The sequence below is a fragment of the Rhinolophus hipposideros genome (assembly GCF_964194185.1).
Source record: "Rhinolophus hipposideros genome assembly, chromosome: 8".
Taxonomy (NCBI): Eukaryota; Metazoa; Chordata; class Mammalia; order Chiroptera; family Rhinolophidae; genus Rhinolophus; species Rhinolophus hipposideros.
The window spans coordinates 63,006,615-63,029,259 of record NC_138054.1 but is presented as its reverse complement, the minus strand read 5'-3'; the positions used below and the strand labels follow the sequence as shown (position 1 = coordinate 63,029,259).

The 22,645-nt window shown below is 41.9% G+C and overlaps 1 protein-coding gene across 1 annotated transcript; it reads left to right on the top strand.

Moving 5' to 3' along the window:
• Window positions 1-917: 917 nt before the first annotated feature.
• LURAP1 (leucine rich adaptor protein 1) lies at window positions 918-22,316 on the top strand. The gene is made up of 2 exons (XM_081055895.1): window positions 918-1,410; window positions 9,243-22,316. The coding sequence occupies exons 1-2, from the start codon at window positions 1,213-1,215 to the stop codon at window positions 9,762-9,764; spliced, it is 720 nt and encodes a 239-aa protein (XP_080912021.1). The 5' UTR covers window positions 918-1,212; the 3' UTR covers window positions 9,765-22,316.
• Window positions 22,317-22,645: the final 329 nt, after the last annotated feature.

Sequence of the window (22,645 nt, the reverse complement as noted above, 5' to 3'; positions counted from 1 at the left end):
CCATTAGATGAACTAAAAATAATGGTAAAAATATATAGGACCAATGGAAGAGGGAAGTACAATGTGTAAGAGAGGTAAATCCATATTGATCATAATAGGAAGTCAGTAGACAATGTTTAAAATTAAGAAAAAGTGGTATAAGCCTATTGTGGAGTCATGAGTATAAACACCAGAAGAAAAAAAAAAGCTAAAAGTGGTTGCCTCTGGGGAATGGGACTACAGGTGGGGAAGGATACGGAAGGGGTAACTATCTTTTCATTGTAAATTCTTCTGTAACCATGGGCTGGAATTACTGGGATTTAAAACCAAAATCAAGTCAAAACATAAATTTTTCATGGCTCCTCATTGCCTGTAGAATAAAATCCAAGCACTTTAGAACCATCTTCTATAACCTCAAAGTGTAGTCCTGATACCTGCAGCATGGCCATCACGTGGGAGCTTGTTAGAAATGCAGAATGTCAGACCTCACCCCAGATTTACAGAAGTGTAATCTACATTTTAACAAGAGTCCCAGATAATTCATATGAACAGTCAAGCTTTATAAACGTCAGTTTACAAGATCAAGCATGATCTGACCTCTGTGGACCTCTTCTGCTTCAATACCGGTTGCCGCTCATTGGCCAAACTTTGCTTTCCACTCTTAGTCTAAATGCAGTGGCTACACAGGGGTGGGGGTGGGGGTGGGGGATGTGTGTGTGTGTCAGTGGCTAGCTAAATTCTAACTACTGTTTTAGGCCCAGCTCCTCTACTCTAGGAAGCCTTCCAAAATCCTCTGCCGCTCCCTGTTACCACTGTTGCTTAAACTCTCATGTCCCTGACTGAGCATGCTTACTTAGCCTTCATTCAGCAAACATGTATTGGGCGCCTAGCTAGATTCAGTGCCAAGGTGGGGAGAAGGTGCTGTGAACTCTCCGAGTGCTCCTTCAGGTTCAAATCCAGGATCGCTCAGCCCTACGCATTCCAGAGCTAGCAGCTGTGTGCGCAGCACTCGAATACACACACACACACACACACACACACACACACACACACACACGCACGCACGCACACTCTGCGCGGCTTTTCTGAGTGTTACGGCGCCCTCCCTCCGCCCCCGCGCGGCGCAGGCGGGGACCCACCGGTTCCGCTCTGCGCTAGCAGCGGAGACAGGAGGACCCCCGGGAGCGGGATCCCGGCGACCTGTCGCCAAGCCCTGTTCAGGCTTAGGCCCGCATGGAGGGGACTGCGGAGCCCCAGACGCCTGACCTGCGAGACGTGGAAGGCAAGGTGGGCAGGAAGACCCCGGAAGGGCTGCTCCGCGGGCTGCGAGGCGAGTGGGAGCCGGGAACCTCTGGTGCCCTGCTGCTCCCCGGGGCGCCTAGCAGGGACCATGGCCTGGGGGACAAGATCATGGCGCTGAAGATGGAGCTGGTGAGTGTACGACTCACGCCCCAGAGTTGGGCTGAGGAGAGGAGGGGGTTAAAACGCCCCACCTAATTGCTCAGGATCTCTCCCAGGTCGACCCTTATACCCTGGGGTCCATTAATTCCTCCCCTCCCCCCGCCCCCCGGGGTGAGTGGGGGTGTTGATGGGTCCTGAGGATTTGGGGTGGGAGGCACAGGTTCTTGGAAGTTTTTCCTGCCAAATAATTGGAAGGGGAGAGATGAAGAGTGGGAAGCACTCGGAACCTAGCACAGCACAAATCTCCCCCACTGCTGCCCAACCATGGGGCTACCTATACCCCCAGCCACCATTACAGGGCAATCAGTGTTTTCTTCTCCTGCAAACTGGGCCCAGGGTTTGTTCTTCTGTGGCCTCAGTGTTCATGACAGGATTCAGCACCGAGAGATTTGGGTGAAAACTGCCTGGGCTAGATCTACTAAAAACATCCTCCTTTTCCCCAACATCCCCCCACTCCCGCTTAAAATAATTTGAAAGTTCCCAGAACCTTAGAGGACATAGAGTAGCAGCACTATCAGTGTTGGTTCCATCACCTCTGACTCAGTCTCCTCCCTGCCAAACTCCCAGGTACGCTGGATATTTGGATCCCGTCTGTACTTCCTTGGGGAGAAGAGGCAGAAACACTCACCCTCTTCCTTCCCTGTTGCTGCTGGTCTAGATTCAGAGCCAAAAGGACAGTTGGGGCCCCTGAGGCTCCCCAGGGCCCTGATTCCGGTGAAGGGGGTGATTTACACCTGCCACCACTTTGCAGCCAGTTCTGGGGAACTGAGGAATTGCCAGCTGCTCTCTGGCCCAGAACCAGGTGGCCACAGTGAGTGTGTGAGTTAATAAGTCTTCCTGGAGCCCCACCGTGTGCCAGGCTGAGCTGTGAGGGAGCAGGGGAGGAACTCCCAGACAGCCTGAGAGGCTGAGAAGAGAGCCTTGTGGGCAGAACAATCAGGGAAGGCTTGCTGGGGGAAGGATTTGTATGCCATCTGTGCACTTGGCCTTGAAGGTTAGAGGTGAGCCAAATTCTGCAGAGTAAGGCTATGACTGTGCCCACCTAAGGGAGGGGCACATACTTTAGCTCAAGGCCTAGAATGAACCTACCTGGAATGCCCTGCTTTGGAAACTCACCAAGTGCATGTACCGGGCATCATGCTGAGCACTTTATAAGATCTGTTAATCCTCATGGCAACCTTATCAGGTAAGTGATATTTTATGAAGAAACTGAGGCACAGAGCAGTTAAGTCACTGCCCGAATTCATACAAAAAGTAAAAAAGCAGAGCTAGGCTTTGAACCCAGATGATCTGCCTATACTTTACCTCTACCATTGAGACCTGCTGTGTGCCAGACACTTTAAATACATTTATGTTATTGAAATGAGAAAAGCAGTCATCATTTTCTTCATCTTACAAATGAAACAAGCTTGCAGGTGTTGAGGGGCTTGCCTGAGCTCACAGAGGGAGCCAGTGGAGGAGCCATGCCTAATCTCCCTGGATCTCTTTTCTGCCTTTGGTGGAGATTACCTATTTGTAAAGTTTAAGGGTGTACATTTAACTTCTGATTAGGTCATTTTGCATTCTTATCCAGGCTGGGCTGGGGCCCTAGGCTGCCCATGAAGGGCATGAGGGAGGGAGCCTTCTGGAGGCCAGAACAGGGCAAGTCTTCCTATGTGCTCCAAGGATCCCTACCCCATTCTCTTCTCCCTCCTGGGATCAGGATGTCATTGATCTCTTTGTGTACTCTGGCCTGCCCACTGGGTTGCACCCAGGAAGGACAAGGGGCAGGGTAGGGGGATTCCCCACTTGTGGCAGAACTGGTGCAAGCCCTGTAAGTATTGTCCTTCAACTGCCCCTCTCCCAGCTCTCCTGCCAGGAGGAAGCAGGCCTGCCTTTAAAGCCAAGGTCATCCCTGCCTCTAGTCCTCTTCCCTCCTGCTTCCCTCTCCTACTAAAACTTTGATGAACCAGCCCGACTCTGGGATATGTGGGAAGGGGAAACAATAGCAATCTCCCTTACTAAAGGCTCCCACACACAAAACTGTTGCTACAACAACCCACCCCCACAGAACAGTTTGAGAAAAAGCTTTAGATAAGGAGAGTGGGAGGCGTGGATTCAAGTCCCAGCTCTGCTCCTGAATCATTTTGTGATCTTGAGTCGTGCCCTCTCTCTTGGCCTCAGTTTTTCTGCCCCTTGGGGGGTGAGGAGATGGGGGATTTGTGGGACCAGATGATCTCTAAGAGTCTTTCTAGGAACAATAGTCTAAGCATCTCAATCCATGATCAGAGAGCTAGGACTGGGGTCTCTGGATTTTTACCCCATGGGCTGTTTTGGATTGAGTGATGAGGGAGCCGTCCTTGTGACTCCCGGGCTGGGCAAAGAGTCTGATGTGTATGGGTTAAGGGGAGGAGTGGGGAACCTGCATCCCCCTGGGAAGAGAATTGAGTTGGAGTGGCCTCTGAGGCTACATCTCTTCTGAGATGTTTGTCCCCTTTCTATTTCCAAAGAGATGGTGTGAAGTGAGTGTTTCTTTTTTTCTGGAAAGAAAGCTTTGCATTCTTCTGTTCTGGGGAGTGATAATGTCACAGTCAAGGAATGCCACTGTCGCAGGACTGTAGAATCTGGTCCTCAGATTCATTTCCCACCAACATGGTAAAACCAACTCCCTGAATCCTGGGACCAGCGGAGGGGCCAAGGATAGTAAAGGCAAGAGAATCACAGCACTGGATCTGACCTACCCAATCCTAGACTAAGTACCATAAATGAGCTGGGCCGGACCTGCTCTCGGGGAGCTCACAGTGTGGGTTGGGGAAGTAGGGAGACAGACTAACTAGGACAGGATGATAAGTACTATTGGAACCCAGGGAGAGCTACCTGGAAGAGTCTTCATTATAGAATGACAAGGTCAGATTTGTGTTCTGGAAAAGCTTTGAATGGGAGGAGACACATGCTCTTTTCTCCACTGCTTTGTCTGGCTAAGTCCTACTTAACCTTCAAGTTTCAACTTACGTCCCTTATTCTAGGAAGCATTTCCTTACTCCCAGGTTGGGTTATGGCCCTGTAGCCTTCTGTGCAATAATTGTTTCCGCTAGTATATGCTACACTGAATTTTAAGTGCTTGCGTCATTATCTTACCCATTAGACTGTGAATTCTCTGAGGACAAGAAAAGGTGTCTTTTTTTCATTTATCTAACACAATACCATGCCTATAAGAAAAACTCAATAAATATTGTTTCATGACTGAATGGATTAATTCCACCTTGAGGAAGGGCAGGGAAGTCTTCCTAGAAGAGGTGGCATTTGAGTTGGGCCTTGAAGTCTGAATAAAGTCAGTGGGAATTCCAGTGCAAGATAGCAGATTGAACACATAGATTGAACACATTCCATTCCCTCTTGAAACTGCAGGAAAAAGCCAGGAGGATTATTGTAAAAGCCACGAAACCACTATGACAACAAGAATAGGAGAGATGATAGGAACAAAATTTTGGAAGCTGAAAAGCAACCCATTTTGCAAAACAGAAGCCCTCAACGGTCTTAGGAGTTAGAAGCACCAGGTATTTCTGGAACTAGGAGTGCAAGTAGAGCTGAAAACAAAAGGGTTGGTGAATGTTTGTTGAAGAATCCTACTGTAAGATACCCTGCCTAACTGGGCAACCAGGTGTCAGCCACTCCTTTATTCTAACAGAAAACAGGAAATGTAAGTTTTGGAAAGAATAGAACATAAGGAAGAAAGGAAGGAAGAAAAGGAGGCAGGGAGGGAAGGAGGGAGGCAGGGAGGGAGGTAAGGGGAAGAGGAAGAGGAAGGAAGGAAAAAAGGGAGAGAGGGACTGGGAGGGAGGGAGGAAGGGGAAATCATAGCAGGAGAAGCATTTTTATTATGAGAAATTTTGTTTAATGCATTTAGTTTGGTCATGGACTAGGATTGTTGGTATCACTGTTAATGTATTTGTGCCTAGTATGAAATAATTGAAGATAATCTATTTTATTATGTCATTAATAGTCTGTACAGTCTGTGGTATTTCAGTTATTTATGGCCATACCTCCTTATTGAAATAACAAGCTTCTGGTAAGCAGGGATAGTTTCTCCATTATCTTTGTAATTCTTAGAAAATCCAGCTACCCAATAATCATTTGTTTAATTGAATTAGAGTGGTGATATTCCTCTAAAAACACAAATAGTTTCAGGTACAAAATTTTGTTCTATGCTTATGCCATTGTAAATAAGTTAACCGTAGTAATATGTAAAACCAAATGGCTACCATTTATTGATTAACAAACACTTGTCAGGTAATATGCTATGCATGTTGATACATTCCTTCCATTTCTTAAAATAAACCTTTAAATTAGATAGTATCTTAATTTTACAATGAAGGAATAAAGGTTTGAAGGGGAAAAAAATTCCAATTTCATATGGTTCATTAATGGCAAACTGGAATTTGAATCCAGGTCTGTTTAATTCCAGGGCTTTATTTTTCTCAGTATACAAATACTTGATTTTATTCTGGTTCATCATTGTAGATGTGAGAAAGCAGTTATTTCCTGAATAATTCAATAAACATTTATCAAGTGATATATATATATATTTTTTAATTCAAGTTTATTGGGGTGACAATTATTAGTAAAGTTACATAGATTTCAGGTGTACAATTCTGTAATACATCATCTATAAATCCCATTGTGTGTTCACCACCCAGAGTCAGTTCTCCTTCCATCACCGTATATTTGAAAGTGATATATTTTTAAAAATAATAGGGGTGGCCGGTTAGTTCAGTTGGTTAGAGCGTGGTGCTGGTAACACCAAGTTTGCTAGTTCTATCTCTGCATGGGCCTCTGTGAGCTGCGCCCTCCTTAAAAAAAAAAAAAAAAAAAAGTAATATCTGAAAAAATAAAATCTTTTATGAAAGAGAAAATTAATAAATAAAAATAAAAATAAAAATAATAGAACCAAAAGTTGAGGGCAAAAGGGATTACATGAAAATGTTCTTTCCCCCTACTTGGCTCCCAGAATATTGACAGGTTTGCTTACATTATACTCTCTAGGTGGGTATAACGTGGTGACTATGATGAACGCAAGAGAAAAAAAGACAAAAGATACTGACTTTAGGCCTTACCCAAACAAACAGCCCACAGTCAGATAACTGTTAGTGAGGATCAGAGTTGGCAAGCCTCACACATGCACTCAGTTTCCAATGAACTTTTTAGAGACCACTCTGAAGTGTGAGCAACAGCTAAAGATCCTAAGACATCTAATGAGACCCTTTATTTATGTAGACCTAAGCAAAGAGAAAAAGTCAACTTGAATAAAATGGAGAGGATATAGGAGGGTAAGAACTTATAAAAATCATTAGTTTAGTCATATCTTTAAAAAGATAAGAGATAATATTGCACCATGAACTAAAACAGGAAGCTCTAAAAAGGAAAACATACAAAGAACTAGAAACAATTCTTGGAAATAAAAATATGATAGGAAAAAATGAAAAACTCAATAGAAGGATTGGTAATGTCAAAATATTTCAGCAACTAGAATAAATATAGAAAGAGATGGAAAAAGAAAAAGAAAAGAAAAGATCAGCCCAGGATGCCCTCTACCCAAATAATAGGATTTCCAGAAAGAACAGAAAAATATTGGAACAGAAATAATCCTTAGAGAAATACTTAAAGAAAATCTCCCAGAACTGAAGGATATGACTTTCCAGCTTTAAAGGGCTCAACAAGTGGCCCGTTCAATGGATGAAAATAGAGCCACACCATGGCAAGTTACTGTTTCAAAAATAATTTAGAACACTGGGAACAAAGAGAAGATACTAATAACTTTCAGAAAGAATGGAAGATGGTCACATACAAAGGATCAGGAATCAGAATAGCATCACACTTTTAGAAAATTAGAGGACAATGGAACAATGCCTTAAGTCCTGAGGAAACATTATTTTCAACCTTTAGAATTCTATACTCAGCCAAATCATCATCAGTGTGAGGAGAGAACAACATTTTAAAACATGCGAGGCTTCAATTAATGTACTTCCTATGCAGGCTTTCTCAGGAAGCTACTGGAAGGAAAGCACCACGCACTCAAATGAAGGAGTAAATCAAGAAACATATGGTATGAAGATATGGTATCCAGGGGCCGGCTGGGTGGCGCAGGTGGTTAGAGCTCCGTGCTCCTAACTCCGAAGGCTGCCGGTTCGATTCCCACATGGGCCAGTGGGCTCCCCCCAAAAAAAAAAAAAAAAAAAGATATGGTATCCAGGAAATGGGGGAAAGAGGCAAAGGAGATAGAGAAGGGAGATCCCTGGATGGCAGCAGTGCAGCAGGGACAGAATGGAGCAGATGAGAAGGTTCCTAAAGAGCCTCTAAGCAGGTGCAATAGATAGAACATATGATGTGCTTAACAGCCTTTAGAGGGAAATTCAGACAATTGAGAGAGGTTGGGGATGACTTACTGATAACTAGAGAGTGAACTAAGTAGTAGCAGCAGCAGCAGCAGCAGCAGCAGTAGCAGTAGTAGTAATATTATAAGGAAAACAAAGTCGTAAGAAATGAAAAGTAACCAAAGTAATCCAATAGCATTTCAAAATTCTAAGAAGGTAAACACTGAATAATTAATTTTTTTTTCATATATTGGGAACATGGGGAGATGGGAAGCATGTCTGTATGGCAGAGGGATGGATAATAGGATGAAAGAGTTAAATCCGTAACCTTCTATTGTGTGGGAAGGATAGAAAACACCTAAAACTTGAAAATCAGTGAGTAAAATGTCATTTGGAGATTAGAAGGTAAGTACCCAAATAAACAGCTAAAAAAATGAATAGTTGTCTCTAGGAAGCAGGATTTAGGACTAGGATGGAGAACTGTTATTTTTGATAATAAATCTTGCAGAACTGTTTGCATCTTTAATCTGTGCGTCTATTACTTTGATTAACACTGAATAAAATGAAATTTAATTCATGTGTGGCAGGACCTGAGGTTTCCAGGGGGAGGTATGCTAGAGGTGAAACTAGAGAGATGGGCAAGAGCCATATTATGACAGCCTTTGATTGCCAGCTGTTAAAGTGTTCAGATTTTATTCTCTAAAAGCAGTGCAAAGCCCATAAAGGCTCTTGAACAAGGGAGGGAGAAGTTCACTTGTGCATGAGGAAGAAAACTCAATGCATCTGAGCTGGACAGGACCCTAGAGATTACCCAATAAATCAGACTTATTCCCAGTACTGACAGGGAGATTGGTGTGTGGTGGAGGGAAGCCCTGAATCCCCAATCAGCGGATGTTGACCCTTCAGAGCTCTTCCCACCCTCAACAGCTGATACCAAACCCTCTTTATCCCCTGGCTCCTACCTCCAGTCTACTTTGCAATTAGCACCCGGCCACCTATCAGGCATTGGATGTTTCTAAGTCTTACTAGTGAATCTGGACCAGTTCAATAGTTAATAGTGATACCCTGTCTATGAAGTTCAAAGCTCAGTAGGATCAGATTTTAATACATAACATTTACTGAGACCTTATTCTGTGCCAGGCACAGTGCTGAGTACTTAATAGATAGCCTCTCAGAATTCTCACACCTACCCTGTAAGTGAGTGATTTAGCCCTATTTTACAAACAAGGAAACCAAGGCTCAAAGAAATAAGAAAGTTGCCCAGAGTTGTATATCTAATCTGTGGTACTTTAAACAGCAGTCTGTCTGCTTCTAAAGTCCACACTTCAAACCCTTCTATTTCCATGCTTCTTGAAAGTGAAACATGGTTAAACAGCAAGTTAGGGGTCTCTGGAAACATTGGGGAATCGCTTGGCCTAGAACCTGGGACTGATTCCTTCTCCCACTCCCCAGGCTTACCTGAGAGCCATCGATGTGAAGATCCTGCAGCAGCTGGTGACCTTGAACGAGGGCATCGAGGCGGTGCGCTGGCTGTTGGAAGAGCGGGGGACGTTGACCAGCCACTGCAGCAGCCTCACTAGCAGCCAATATAGCCTGACTGGCGGGAGCCCAGGCCGCTCAAGGCGAGGCAGCTGGGACAGCCTTCCAGATACCAGCTCCACTGACCGGTTGGACAGTGTCTCCATTGGCAGTTTTCTGGACACAGTGGCCCCCAGTGAGCTGGATGAACATGGCCCCCTTGGGGCTCCCCGTCCTGAGATGGACTGGGCCAAGGTTATACCTGGTGGGGAGAGGGCCAGGACTGAGCTGGATCTGACAGCCACCAGGCTAGGGAGCTTGAGGGCTGTGTGGAAGCCCTCAGGGGAGGGGCTTCAAGGTGGACCTCCTGAGCCACCAGAGGATGAGAGTGCCAAGCTGGGCTTTGAGGCCCACTGGTACTGGGGGCAGTGCCAGGATGATGTGACCTTCTTGTAACAACTTTTCCACCCTTTAGTGGCTCTTCACTAGGCCCTGGTCTCCCTTGAAATTCTCCCTCAATCTGGGACTAGGAAGAGGCTACATTGAAATCAGTTACTGTGGAAACCTGGCCTCACCATCCCTCAGATCCCTGGGGAAGCTCTGTCTCTCTCAATCATCGAGTCCCTAGAGCTATTTCCATAGATACATTGACTCTAGAGGCTTGACCTGTGGCTCCAGGCATGACGGTATCTCTTCCCCCTCTCCCCCCAAAAAACTAGGTAAGGATTTGAGGGATTTAGGACACTTAGGAGATCACTGATGAAAAATGGGAGTATAATTACTTTATCCAACGTCCAGGAGCCTTGGCCCCACTCTTGGCCAAGACAGAGAATTGTGGAGGGACATGGACATTCAGGGTCAACCCTCCGTGGATCGGCCCTCCCAGAAACCTTTGGGGTTGGTAGAACTACTGCTTCCTATTTGGTGAGCGATGTCATTTCCTGCCAGGATGGATTAGCCTTTCCACTGTACCAGTTCTTTAGTGGAGATAGATGAGTATAGCGGTGTCTGAACTCCTGCAGCTAGTGAGACCGTGCCATTTATTCTCCATACCATTACTTCTTGTGAGGGGGAACATACCACCCCTCCTGGCAGGAAAGTTTCTCATGTTTGATATTTGTGCTTCTTTTCAGAATAAGGTGTTCTCATTTTATCCTAGGGGTCTCGCTTCCTCTGTGGCCACATCCCTCGTGGGATGTGGTGCCAACATTCCTGTATCTGGGCTTTTAGGAAGGGAAACTGGCAAGGGCCTCTACCTCCTGCTCTGTAAAGTCTGTTTGGCCTGCCCTGCCACAGTCCCGTTTTACCCTGTCCCTGGGTTGCCCCCATTCTTGTATTCTGGCTCCAAATCTGTCTGCCAGGTCGTTCAGTCTTTGTGTCTCCACACCTTCTCAGTTTCCACTTCCACTTAAGGCCTCATGCCTTTTATATGCAGATGAGTCCTCCAGCCTTCTGTCTCCATTGTTGATGGGAGCCAGACGGGGGACAAGCTTGAGGTCTCAGAGCTCTGGGGGTGTACCAGAATCTTCAAAGTGAGGAGATGTCTTCTCTGATCCTATGATTCCCCCTTCCCCACCCTGCCCCAGACCCTCCACCATTTGGTCACAAGGACCTGCCCAGAGACTGGGACACAAGGAATCCCCTTGTCTGAGTTACAATAGGGGAGCGGGGCGGGGGGGGGGGGGGGGGGGCGTGGCAGGGAAAGACAGAGGCTCTTTAGTCCCAAGGCCCACGTCCTGGGAGGGGGGAGAGAGTGAGGGAAAGGCCACTTTCCTTCCTCCCTTACAGCAAGCCCTAGACTCCTGGGACCTGACGAGGGAGCAGGGGACTGGCTCTAGGCCTGGGTCCCAGGACCCTAGTGAATTGCACCAAAGAAGGAATTCAGGGAAGCTGCCAACCTGAGGCTCAGGGAGGTGACAAGGAGACCTTAATTGGAGAAGTCACCCCAAATCTTAGAATAACTCCTGCAATTTCTCTACTTTTCATTCTATGCCTGGGAAGGGAAGGAAGCCAAGTTCCCTACTTCCCAAGTGATTGATGTCAGAGAATGATTTCTTGGGGCTTAACCCTTTGAACCTCATGTAACTGCCCATATGTTTGTCCCTGTCTTTCCTGGGCCTTCAAACTAGATTAATGGAAGGCAAAAAGGAGAGAAAAGGATGTCAGGTAATCCTTGGCTATTTATTGTGTCCTCCTTAATTGGAGAAGTCACCCCCAAATCTTAGAATAACTCCTGCAATTTCTCTACTTTTCATTCTATGCCTGGGAAGGGAAGGAAGCCAAGTTCCCTACTTCCCAAGTTCTCTACTTCCCTTACATTCCTCGAGTCTTGTTCTACACCTCCCACCCCAATCATTTTGGGGCAGTGCATTTAGTCCATTGCTCTCCCCTGAAGACCCTCTCCCCTCCTCCCATCCCCTCAATGTGATTGAAATTGCTGCAGTATATTCTTAGCCTCTATTCTGCTGCCCACAAGCCCTCTCCTTACCACCCCTCGTGGTCTTGGAGCTCCTGACCACCTGCCTCAGGCTGGAAATTCAAACACCCCTTTCCAATCCTTACTCTGTTGCCATTTTGTAGTGTGCCTTGGGTAACTAACTACCTTGTATTCCTTTTCGTAGCTTTCTTCTTGTTAGCCTACAAACTTCTGAGCAGAAGAGGTTGCCTGCCCTCTTGTGGCCATTATGCACCATTGCTAGGGGTAGCTGGATGGAACCTCCAAGTTCAAATACAGCCCTACAGGAGACAAACCCCGTCATTGCAGACACAGGCTGCAGAGACAGGCCCAGAGAGGGCAGAGACTTGTCCAGTGTCACCCATGGTAAATCCATGGCAATGCCCAGGTTAGAGAACCCAGATCTCCTGCCTGCCTGCCTTTCCACAATTCCATCACATGGCCAGACTATTCCCCCACCTGTGTCAATACTACCCAAACCCAAAGGGACTGAAAGCAGTTTTCCCCCGTTTTAATATGTGGGTTCTCACCCCACTCTAGGGAGGCAGCTCAGTGTTTAGAGAAATAGCTATAGGCTCTGAGGAAAGAGAAACTTGGACCTGGATTGAGTGAAGGGTACACTAATGTGGACTGCAGATATAAGGAAAATCAATCCTACATTAACCATTTTTCCTGGGAAGGGAGGGAGAGTAGGCCCAGATATCATGGGGGAAGAAACCAGCATTTCAGACCTGGGGGTTAGAAGCAGGGGTTGGGGTGAAGAGGTTTGAGATTAAGAAATCCAGATGGGTCCTGTGGAGTTGGGGAGCTCTACAGGTCAGGGGATTACACTTCAATTGGATAGGCATCTGAGGATGTTGAGGGGGTGGAGATGTGGAGTGAGTTGGGCTGCCTGGGCACCCCAGATAGGTCTGGCATCGTGTCTTAATACCTTAGACTCCATTTCACTACCAGAGAAGTTCAGGAACCCAGTAAACATACATCCTTGGTCCCTCTTACTTGCCTCTGAACCAGCTGCTTGAGGCTTAGCTCCCCTGTTAGTTTAGACATTTCTGGGTTGCAAGGAAGCCTGTTTGGGAGCTCAAAGAAAGAGATGGAAGGAAAGTGGGGAGAGTTGTAGAGAAACAAGAGAGAATGAGAAGAAAACAGAGTGTTGAAAGTATGATCAGAGGGAGCATCCTGTCCTACAAGTGGGCCAGGGGCTTTTGTCAGGGCTCAGGGTAAAGGCCAAGATGAGACTGGTCTTGGCAGCTACAGAAACAGCACCTAGGAAGATAAAGGATGGTGCTGGCTGGGATGAGTACATCAGGGAAACATAAGACCATGTGAGTGGGCAAGTGTAAGGACCTGCATTTAGGATGGGGGCGATGAAGTTGAGCATTGGACTGACTGAAAGTTCAGTGGTAGGCAGCTTAGGTGAGAAATGCTTGAGGCTTGGAGTGGACACACACTCACTGTATGCCTGGTGACAAGCACCTACGAGGTGTTCAGTGACATTTGCTGAATGAATGGAGAAATGAATGTGTATAAACCTACAAGGGGATGTGACTTATTTTTTTTCAAGTAGGTAATTAGATAATAATAAGTAATTTAAAACATTTCTTAGCAACCCTATAAATAATTATTAACATTAGTAGCATTATTAACAATTGCTTAGACATTTGCTCAAGGTCAGGTAGGTATACACTGTCATGTGAACCTAGTTTGGTCTTACTGCAGGGGCTTCCAGGAAGCCTCTGATTCTCCACTTCCCACTCTCACAGACCTTATTTTCCTAGGAGAATAGGTCAGTGTTGCCCAGCAGCAGGCCAGTGCACTAGTTTCTTATTGCTGCTATAATGAATTACCATACCTTAATTGCTTAAAACAACATAAATTTATTATCTTAAACAGTTCTGGAGGTCACAGGTCCAAAATCAGTTTGACTGGGCTAAAGTCAACGTATTGACAGGCTTGCGTTCCTTCTGGAGACTTGAGAGGAGAATCCATTTCTTTGCCTTTTCCAGCTTCTAGAGGCTGCTTGTTCCATGGTTCACGGCCCCTTCCTCCATCATCAAGGCAGCAGCATAGCATCTTTACTCCTCTCTGACCTCTGTTTCCATCCTTACATCTTCTTTCTCTAATTCTCCTGCCTCCTCTTCTAAGGATTACATTGTGATTATATATCCCTGTGATTGCACTGGGTCTACTGGGATAATCCAGGATTGTCTCCTCATCTCATGATCCTTAATTTAACCGTATCTTCAAAGTTCCTTTTGCTATGTAAGTATACAAGGTAAAATACTCACAGGTTCTGGGGATTAGGACACGAACATCTTTGGAGGAGGGGCCGTTATTCAGCCTACCACAGGCAGAGATGGAGGGTGGTCATGAGGATGTACCCAGACCCAGAATGAGCCTCTATGCTTTGTCCAGCCTCCCTCAGCCAGGAGTGAGAGGTGGTGCCAAGGGGGACGTGGCCTGGTCCAGGGCCTCATGTCTGGCGAATGGCAAGTGCCTCCTGCATCATCGCTACCAGGGAGAGATGAGACTGAAGGTCAGACTTGAGAGAAATTCTGTGTAGGGAACGTTTCAGGCCTAAAGCTCTCCTGGGAACATGGGAACATGGAGGAGGCTTCCAGCAGTCTCTTGTCTTCAACATTGCCTCCTCTCCAGAACCATTCTCTGCTCCTCAAGGCAGAAAATAATTACTGGCAAACTAGCCTGGGCTCTCTCTGGAAGGGGTAGATTGTCTCCCTTGTAAATTGTTTTTTTTTTATTCCTTAATAGTTAATCCATGCTCCTCAGAACATGGTGAATTCTAATCATCAATTGATAGTAGGCCCCTTTCTTGTTTTATTTTCCTCTTTTGATCCCTGATCCCTATTCTCATTCATCTCCCTGACCTAGGCATATACTCTAATATGTTCAGTTAGTGTTTGGACATGTATGTATCTTTAACAAACACACACACACACAAACATATATATATATATATATATATATACATAGATATATAAATATATATATATATATAAAATCATGTGCTTATGTGTTTTAATATATATATATATAATACATGGTATACTTATATAATAAGCTAAATTCTATACTGAATTGCCCTATATTTCAGTGATTAAACACAATAAAGATTTATTTTTCACTTACACAGGAGTACAGGTTTTCTTGCTTTGGTTTTCTTCTTTAGGGAGATATATTTATACATATATATGTATATATATATCTTTGCCTATTTTCAGTACTTGTCGTTTTCGTCTCTAATACTTTTTTATCTTCCATTTCTTTTAATTTAAAAAAATTCTCTTCATCTATTTAAGGTATTATCTACTGTATTTATTTGCTCTTATGTATTTTCCAGTTTAGTCTTTACTTCTAAAATGATTTTTTTCTTTCATTTCTAATTCATTCCTGAGTTCTGTCACCTCGTTTGAGTTTTTCTAGTTCTGATTTATGTTGTTCTTTCATGAATCATGTCATTTTCTTAGTGTTTTTTAGCTTGTTTTGAAATAGTAAGTTGCAGTTTGACCTGTTTTGTGGCGCATCTTTCTGGTGTGCTCTTGTTGTCTGGAGTAATGTCATTCTTACGGTTCTTTTATAATAACTTTTATGGGATTTAACCTTGATACTTTTCTATTGCTCATTTTTTTGTGAAATGAGTTTTCTTGAACTTAAAGAATGAAGTGGTGTTCAGCAAAGCTTTTATAACATCACAGAGCTCCCTCTTCTGTTATTTTGTCTGGCTTGCTTCCTAGTATTTCCTGGCTCTGTTCCCCCACTCTATGATGGTATCCATCTTCTCTTTCTTCCTCTCTGTTGTCCCTATCCTACATTTTAATTCCATTCCCAACAATTTCTTCTCAGTATGGGGCACAGTACTAGAAAGAAGCTCTGATGGATTGATTTTGACAGTTCATAGGAGGCAGACCTGCTCCAGTGTCTTAGTCCTTCTCACTGTGGGCTCTGCCCCTTGCACTCACCTGCTATTTTAGACACAAATTCCTCCTAGTTACAGCTACTACTCTCCAGTGGCCTGTCTTGATTCCAATGAATATCCACTGGCTCTTTTGAGGTTCTCCTGTTCTTATTGTCAGATGTCATCCCTTTGTTTCTGTCTTTCTCTTGCAAAGATGCAGATTCCATGCAGGTCTGGTGGCTGTTGGTCATTTGTCCCCTCTTGCTTGTATTTTGGGTTGTGGAGACACCTTGTCACCAAATTTGTTGTAAATGTCCTTTTTTTTTTTTTTCAATTTTTTAATTTTACTGTCCAATAAGAGTTAATTTTTATGTGGGGATCTGAAGATATTGGAAAAACTAGGCTGCTACCATAGTCATCATCTTCCCAGAATCCTCTACCTTTTATCGTTTGATGTCTTAGGATCTATAATGACATCTTCTTTCATTTCTGAATATATATATTTGTACTTCTCCATTTTATTCTTGATCAGTCTTGTTAGTCCATTTTACTTATCTTTTTAAAGAACCAACTTTTGGCCTTGTTAATTTTCTCCATTTTTTTGTCTGCTTTCTATTTCATCGAATTTTATTCTAATTTTTATTATTTCTTTTATTCCACTTTGGGTTGAATTTGCTCATCTTTCTCTAACTTCTTCAATGGAAACTGAGATCACTGATTTGAAGCCTCTATTCTTTAATAATATAAGCTGCAAATTTATTTCTAAGCACTGCTTTACCTACATTTCATACATTTTTTATATGTTGTATTTTATTATCATTCAGTTAAAAATGTTTTGATTCCATTTGCTATTTCTTCTTTGACCCATGAGTTAACTAGAAGTATATTGTTTACCAAATATTTGAGGCTTTTTAAAAAGCTTAATTTTATTGATTTCTAACTTAATTCTAGAAAATAGACTCTGTATAATTTTTTAAAAATTTATTGAGACTTGTCTGATAGCTCAGAAGATGGCCTATCTAGGTGAATGTCCCATATCTCCTTGAAAAGAATGTGCATTCTGCAGTTGTTAGGTATGATGTTCTACGAATATCAATTAGGTTAAGGTATTTAATGATATTGGTTAAGTCTTCTTTATTCTTGCTGAATTTTTGTCTGCTTGTTCTATCAACAGATGAGACAAATAGAAAACAAATAGCAAATGCCAGTCTTAAATCCAAATGTATCAATAATTACATTAAATATAAGTGGATTAAATACTGTAGTAAAAAAGAGGCTATCAGTCTGAATAAAAAAGCAAAATCCAACTATACGCTCTCTATAAGAGATATACTTTAAATAGAAAGATACAAATAAGTTGAAAGTAAAGGGTTGGGAAAAATATCCCATGCAAACACTGACTCAAGGAATGTTGGAAATTAATATCAATATCGGACAAAATAAACTTCAAGACAAGGAGTATTACTAGAGAAAAAGGACATTTTATAATGATGAAAGGATCAACATATGAAGACTTAAAAATTTAAACTATGAATGCACCTAATAAAAGCTTTCAAATTACAAGAAGGAAAAACTTGACAGAACTAAAGTGAAGAAATAAAAATCCACAATCATGGTTGGAGATGTGAACTCCTTCACTGATGATAGAACAAGTATTGTACCACTTCACATAAAATACAGACATCTTGCAACAGTATGTAGTTCTATTTCCCTCTCTGGCCCAGTCCTTTGAGCTATTGTTGTCAGATGTACTACATCTACATATGTTATAAATCCCAGAACATAGTTTATGGTGTTTGTTTTAACACATCATATGCATTTTAAAGAGATTAAAAGAAGAAAAAAATTTTAAAGCCAGACTTTTATATTAACCAACAGTAATTAGTTTCCTATGGCTTCTGTAACAAATTACCACAAACTTAGTGGTGTAAAACAACACAGACTTATTACCTTGTAGTTTTGGAGGTAAAAGGTCTAAAATGGGTCTCATTAAGCTAAATTCTAGGTGTCCACAGGATTACATTCTTTCATGGAGGCTCTAGGGAAGACACTATTTCCTTGCCTTTTCCATCTTCTAGAGTCCATCTGACACTGACCTTCTGCCTCCCTTGTCCAATTATAAAGGTGTTTATGATTACATTGCACCAGATAATCCAGGATAATCTCTCCATCTCAAGGTTAGTTGATGAGCAACCTTAATTCTCCTTTGTCATGTAACCTATCATATTCACAGATTCTGGAGATTAGGTCATGGACATCACTGATAGGCCATTATTCTGCCTCCTCCACACACATATTTACCACCATGTTTCCCCGAAAATAAGACCTAGCTGGACCATCAGCTCTAATGCATCTTTTGGAGCAAAAATTAATAAAAGACTTTAATTTTATATTAAAATAAGACCCGGTATTATATTATATTATTATATTTTATGTTATATTATGTCATGTTACATTATATGATATTATACCCGGTCTTATATTAAAATAAGACCTGGTCTTATATTAAGTTTTGCTCCAAAAGACGCATTAGAGCTGATGGTCTGGCTAGGTCTTATTTTCAGGGAAACACGGCATTTCTGGTGATTTTCATTCCTTTTTATAGATTATTTGGTATCATTTTCCTTTAGTCTTAAGAACTTTCCTTAGCATTTCTTGTAGTGCAGATCTGGTGGTGATGATTGTCTATTCTTGTTGACCTGAAATTGTCTTTATTTTGTTTTCATTTTATTTAAAAATATTAAAATAAGATTTGTTGGGGTACAACTTATATATAATAAAATGAATCCACTTTAAGTATAGTTCGATGAGTTTTGAAAATGTATATAGTCATGTAATCATCATCACAGTCAATACATAGAACATTTTCATCACCTTAAAAATTTATCCCATGCCCCTTTGAAGTCAGCCTCTCTACTGCCCTCGCTTCAAGTAAGCATAAATCTGCTTTGTATCAATAAAGATTAGTTTTATTTTGAGAATTTCATATAAGTAGAGTAATACAATATATCCTTATTTATGTCTGGCTTTTTTTTGTTCAGAATCATGGTTTTGAGATTCATAAATGTTGTATGTATCAGGAGTTTGTTACTTGTTATTGCTGAGTAGTATTCCATTGTGTGAATGAATATACCACAGTTTGTTAATCCATTCACCTATTGATGGACATTTGAGTTGTTTCTATTTTGGAGCTCTTACAAATGAAGATTCTATGAACATTTATGTATAAGCCTTTTTGTGAACATTTGTTTCTTGAATAAATACCTCTTTTGGATAAATACCTAGGAGTGAAATGGATGGGTCATATAGCAAGTATAATTTTATAACAAACTGCCAACACTTTTCTCAAACTGCTTGTACCATTTTACATTTCAAAAGACAATGTATGTGAGTTCTAGTTGGTTTACATCCTCACCAACACTTAGTATTGTCAGTCTTTTCAAGTTTAGCTATATTAGTAGCTATGTAGTGGTATTTCATTTGCATACATTTTCCTTTAGGCCTTTGAAACTATTAATAACAGTTGCATTAAAATTCTTGTCTGCTAATTTTAATATCTGTGTCATCTTGGGGGAGGTTTCTAATGACTGAATGAGCCACATTTCCTGTTTCTTCACCTGTTTACTAATTTTTGTTAGATACTGAACATTATGAATGATATTTTTCAGGATTCTAGACTCTGTTACATTCCGTTGAAGATTGTTTTTTGTTTTTGCAGGAAGCTAACTTGGCTAGACTTTAACTCCAAATTCTTTCAACAACAGTGGGTAAAAGCTGAAATCTTCACCCAGTTTTCACCTCTAGCTGCTGCTTTTTTTACTCGGTTGCCTGGTGTTAACCCTGAGCATGTGCAGATTATCAGTCAAGAATTTGGGGGGGTTATTTTACACAATGTTGGGGGTTTATTTTACACAATGTCTCTGTGATTCTCTCCTTTCCAGGATTTCTCCTCTAACTCTGGTTGCTTTCCCAGCCCCAAACTCTGTTTTCTGATGTCTCAAGCAATAAATCTGTGTCTTTTTTTCCATCAGAACTGCTTGTACATTGGGGAATGCTCTCAGCAAAAGGACAGAGATTCACTAATTTCACCAGTTGCAGTTGTTTTCGAAGGGCACTTAACTCCTGTTCCTGCCTACTGTTCCTACTTTTGGTCACTCTCCAGTGTCTTCAAATAATTGTCTTTAAAAACATTTTTTTCCAGACTTTGTAATTGTTATTCATGAGAGGGTTAGTCTGACTGAATTTATCTGCCATCACTGGGAACCAGAACCAGAAATACTTAATTTTGATGTAATAAAACAAAATCTACATTTTCCAAGTGCCTGAAACCTCTTCTACCTGCTCAGGGAGCCTCTGCTCCTTTCTGAACTTTGGACCCCACACTGAGCACCCCTTTGCCCTCTTGAGCTACTACAGCATCCCCTTATTAGTAATAGAGCTCCCTGTTTTTCAATGGGCATATGGCTATCTGTAATGAAGACTATATTTCCCAGCTTCTCTTACAGTTACATGTGGCTGATAAAATATAACGTGGGTTTTTCAGGTTGGGTTCTCTGGAGTCAGAAGCTGAGATGGCATGTGGGGTGCAAGATACTCATTAGCCATCAACACCTGTGAGAAGGGTGTAGAAGCAGGACTGGGCAGAGGAGGAAGTCAAATTGTGAAACTCCAGCCAACCCAGTAGGGAGTGCTACATCCTATTGTTTGTCAGAGTATACCTTGTTGGGCGAAAATAGCTGGGCCTTTAAGTCTTGCTTTCTCAGTCATTAGATGCAGCTGCTCTGGGACAGGTATGACCTGCTTCGAGCAAGTCTATCAGTGCCATTTTTCAAACACATTCAGATATGATTAGCATTTTTAGCGATAAAGTATTTTTAAATTAAGGTATATACATTGTTTATTTAGGCATAATGCTATTGCAAACTTAATAGACTACAGTACAGTATAAAGATAACTTATACGCACTGGGAAACGAAAAGTCATGTGACTCACTTTATTGTGACATTTACTGTATTGCGGCGGTCTGGAACCAAACCTGCAATATCTCTGAGGTATGGCTATACAAAGCGAGCTCAAAACTCAACAGTAAAAAGCAAACAATCCAATTAGAAAACGGACAAAACGTATAAAGAGATATTTCATTGAAGAGGACATACAAATGTCAAATAACCCCATATAAAGATGTTCAGTGTCATTAGCTATTAGGGAAATGCAAATTAAAATCACAATGAGATATCACTGTATGCTCATCAAAATAGCCAAAGTAAAAAATGGTGGGAGTACTGGGCAAAATAGTAAAGGGAGTAAAAAGGTACAAACTTCCAGTTATAAATAAGTCACAGGGAACTAAGGTATAGCATGATGACTATACTTAATACTACTGTATTGCATTTTTGAGAGTTGCTAACAAATCTTAAAAGCTCACATCACAAGGAAAAAAAATTTTGTAACTATGTGTGGTAACAGATGTTAACTAGACTTACTGTGGTGATCATTTAAAAATGTACACAAATATAGAATCATTATGTTGTATACCCAAAATTATATATGTCAATTATACATTAAAAAAATAGTGACAACACCAAATTTGGGAGGATGCAGGAAAACTGGATCACTCATACATTCCTGGTGGGAATGTAAAATGGCTACAGCTACTCTGTATAACAATTTGTCAGTTTTTAAAAAAATGAAACATGCAACTACTGTACAACCTAGCAAGTGCACTCCTGGGCATTTATCCCAAAGAATGAAGACATGTTCACACAAATATCTATACACAAATACTATAGCAGTTCATAATAGCCAACATTGGAAACAACCCAGATGTCCTTCAACAATGTGAATAGTTGTGAATTAACTGAGGTACATCCATACCATAGAATACTATTCAGCAATAAAAAGGAACATATTGATACATATACATGCAACAATCTAGATGAATCTCTGGACAGTTATGCTGAGTGAAAAAAGTCACTTTAAAAAACTGACATACTGGGCTGGCCCAGTGGCTCAGGTGGTTAGAGCTCTGTGCTCCTAACTCCGAAGGCTGCCTGTTCGATTCCCACATGGGCCAGTGGGCTCTCAACCACAAGGTTGCCAGTTCGATTCCTCAAGTCCCACAAGGGATGGTGGGCAGCGCCCCCTGCAACTAAGGTTGATAAAAATAAATAAATAAAAGCATGAAATATATTCAATATCTGACCTTGCTGATTTGATTTCGGTATTGGAATTCTAAAAGCTTTGAATAAAATCCAAATTTATAAAAAAAAAAAACAATCTGACATACTATTTGATTTCATTTATATAACATTCTTGAAATGACAAAACTAGAAATGGAGAACAGATTACTGATCATCAGGGATTAAAGAAGGGGTAGAGGTGAAAGAGAAGTGGATACGGCTATAAAAGGGCAACAGGAGGGATCCTCAGGTGGTGATGGAAATGTTCTGTATCTTGACTGTATTGTCAATATCCTGGTGTGATGTACTAGTTTTGCAAGATGTTACCATTAGGGGAAATCGGGTTAAGGGTATATAGGATCTCTTTGTATTATTTTTTATAACTTCATGTGAGTCTGCAATTATCTCAAAATAAAAAAATTTAATTAGGGGTGGCCAGATGGCTCAGTTGGTTAGAGCTCGAGCTCTCAACAACAGAGTTGCCAGTTTCATTCCCACATGGGCCAATGAGCTGCACCCTCCACTAGATTGAAGGACAACAACTATTGGATCCTGGAAAAACACACTGTTCCCCAATATTCCCCCCACAAAAGAAACATTTATTTTTAATTTAATTAAAAAAATCAATAAGTAAAAAATTATTGCCTTTCAACCTCCCAAACAGTAATAGTTATCATCAGAGGCAGATTTACCATGAAGCTATGGTAAACTTCAGGGCCCACTTGTACAGCCCCTGGGAGTGCTGGAAATTACTGGGGATTTATAATCAGTGTTCTAATTGGAGAGAAGC

Bases quoted from the DNA above. Each gene is read 5' to 3' on its own strand.
- LURAP1 (XM_081055895.1), top strand. From the start codon at position 1,213: ATGGAGGGGACTGCGGAGCCCCAGACGCCTGACCTGCGAGACGTGGAA. The intron at 1,411-9,242 runs GTGAGTGTACGA...CCCACTCCCCAG, and splicing joins TGGCGCTGAAGATGGAGCTG to GCTTACCTGAGAGCCATCGA.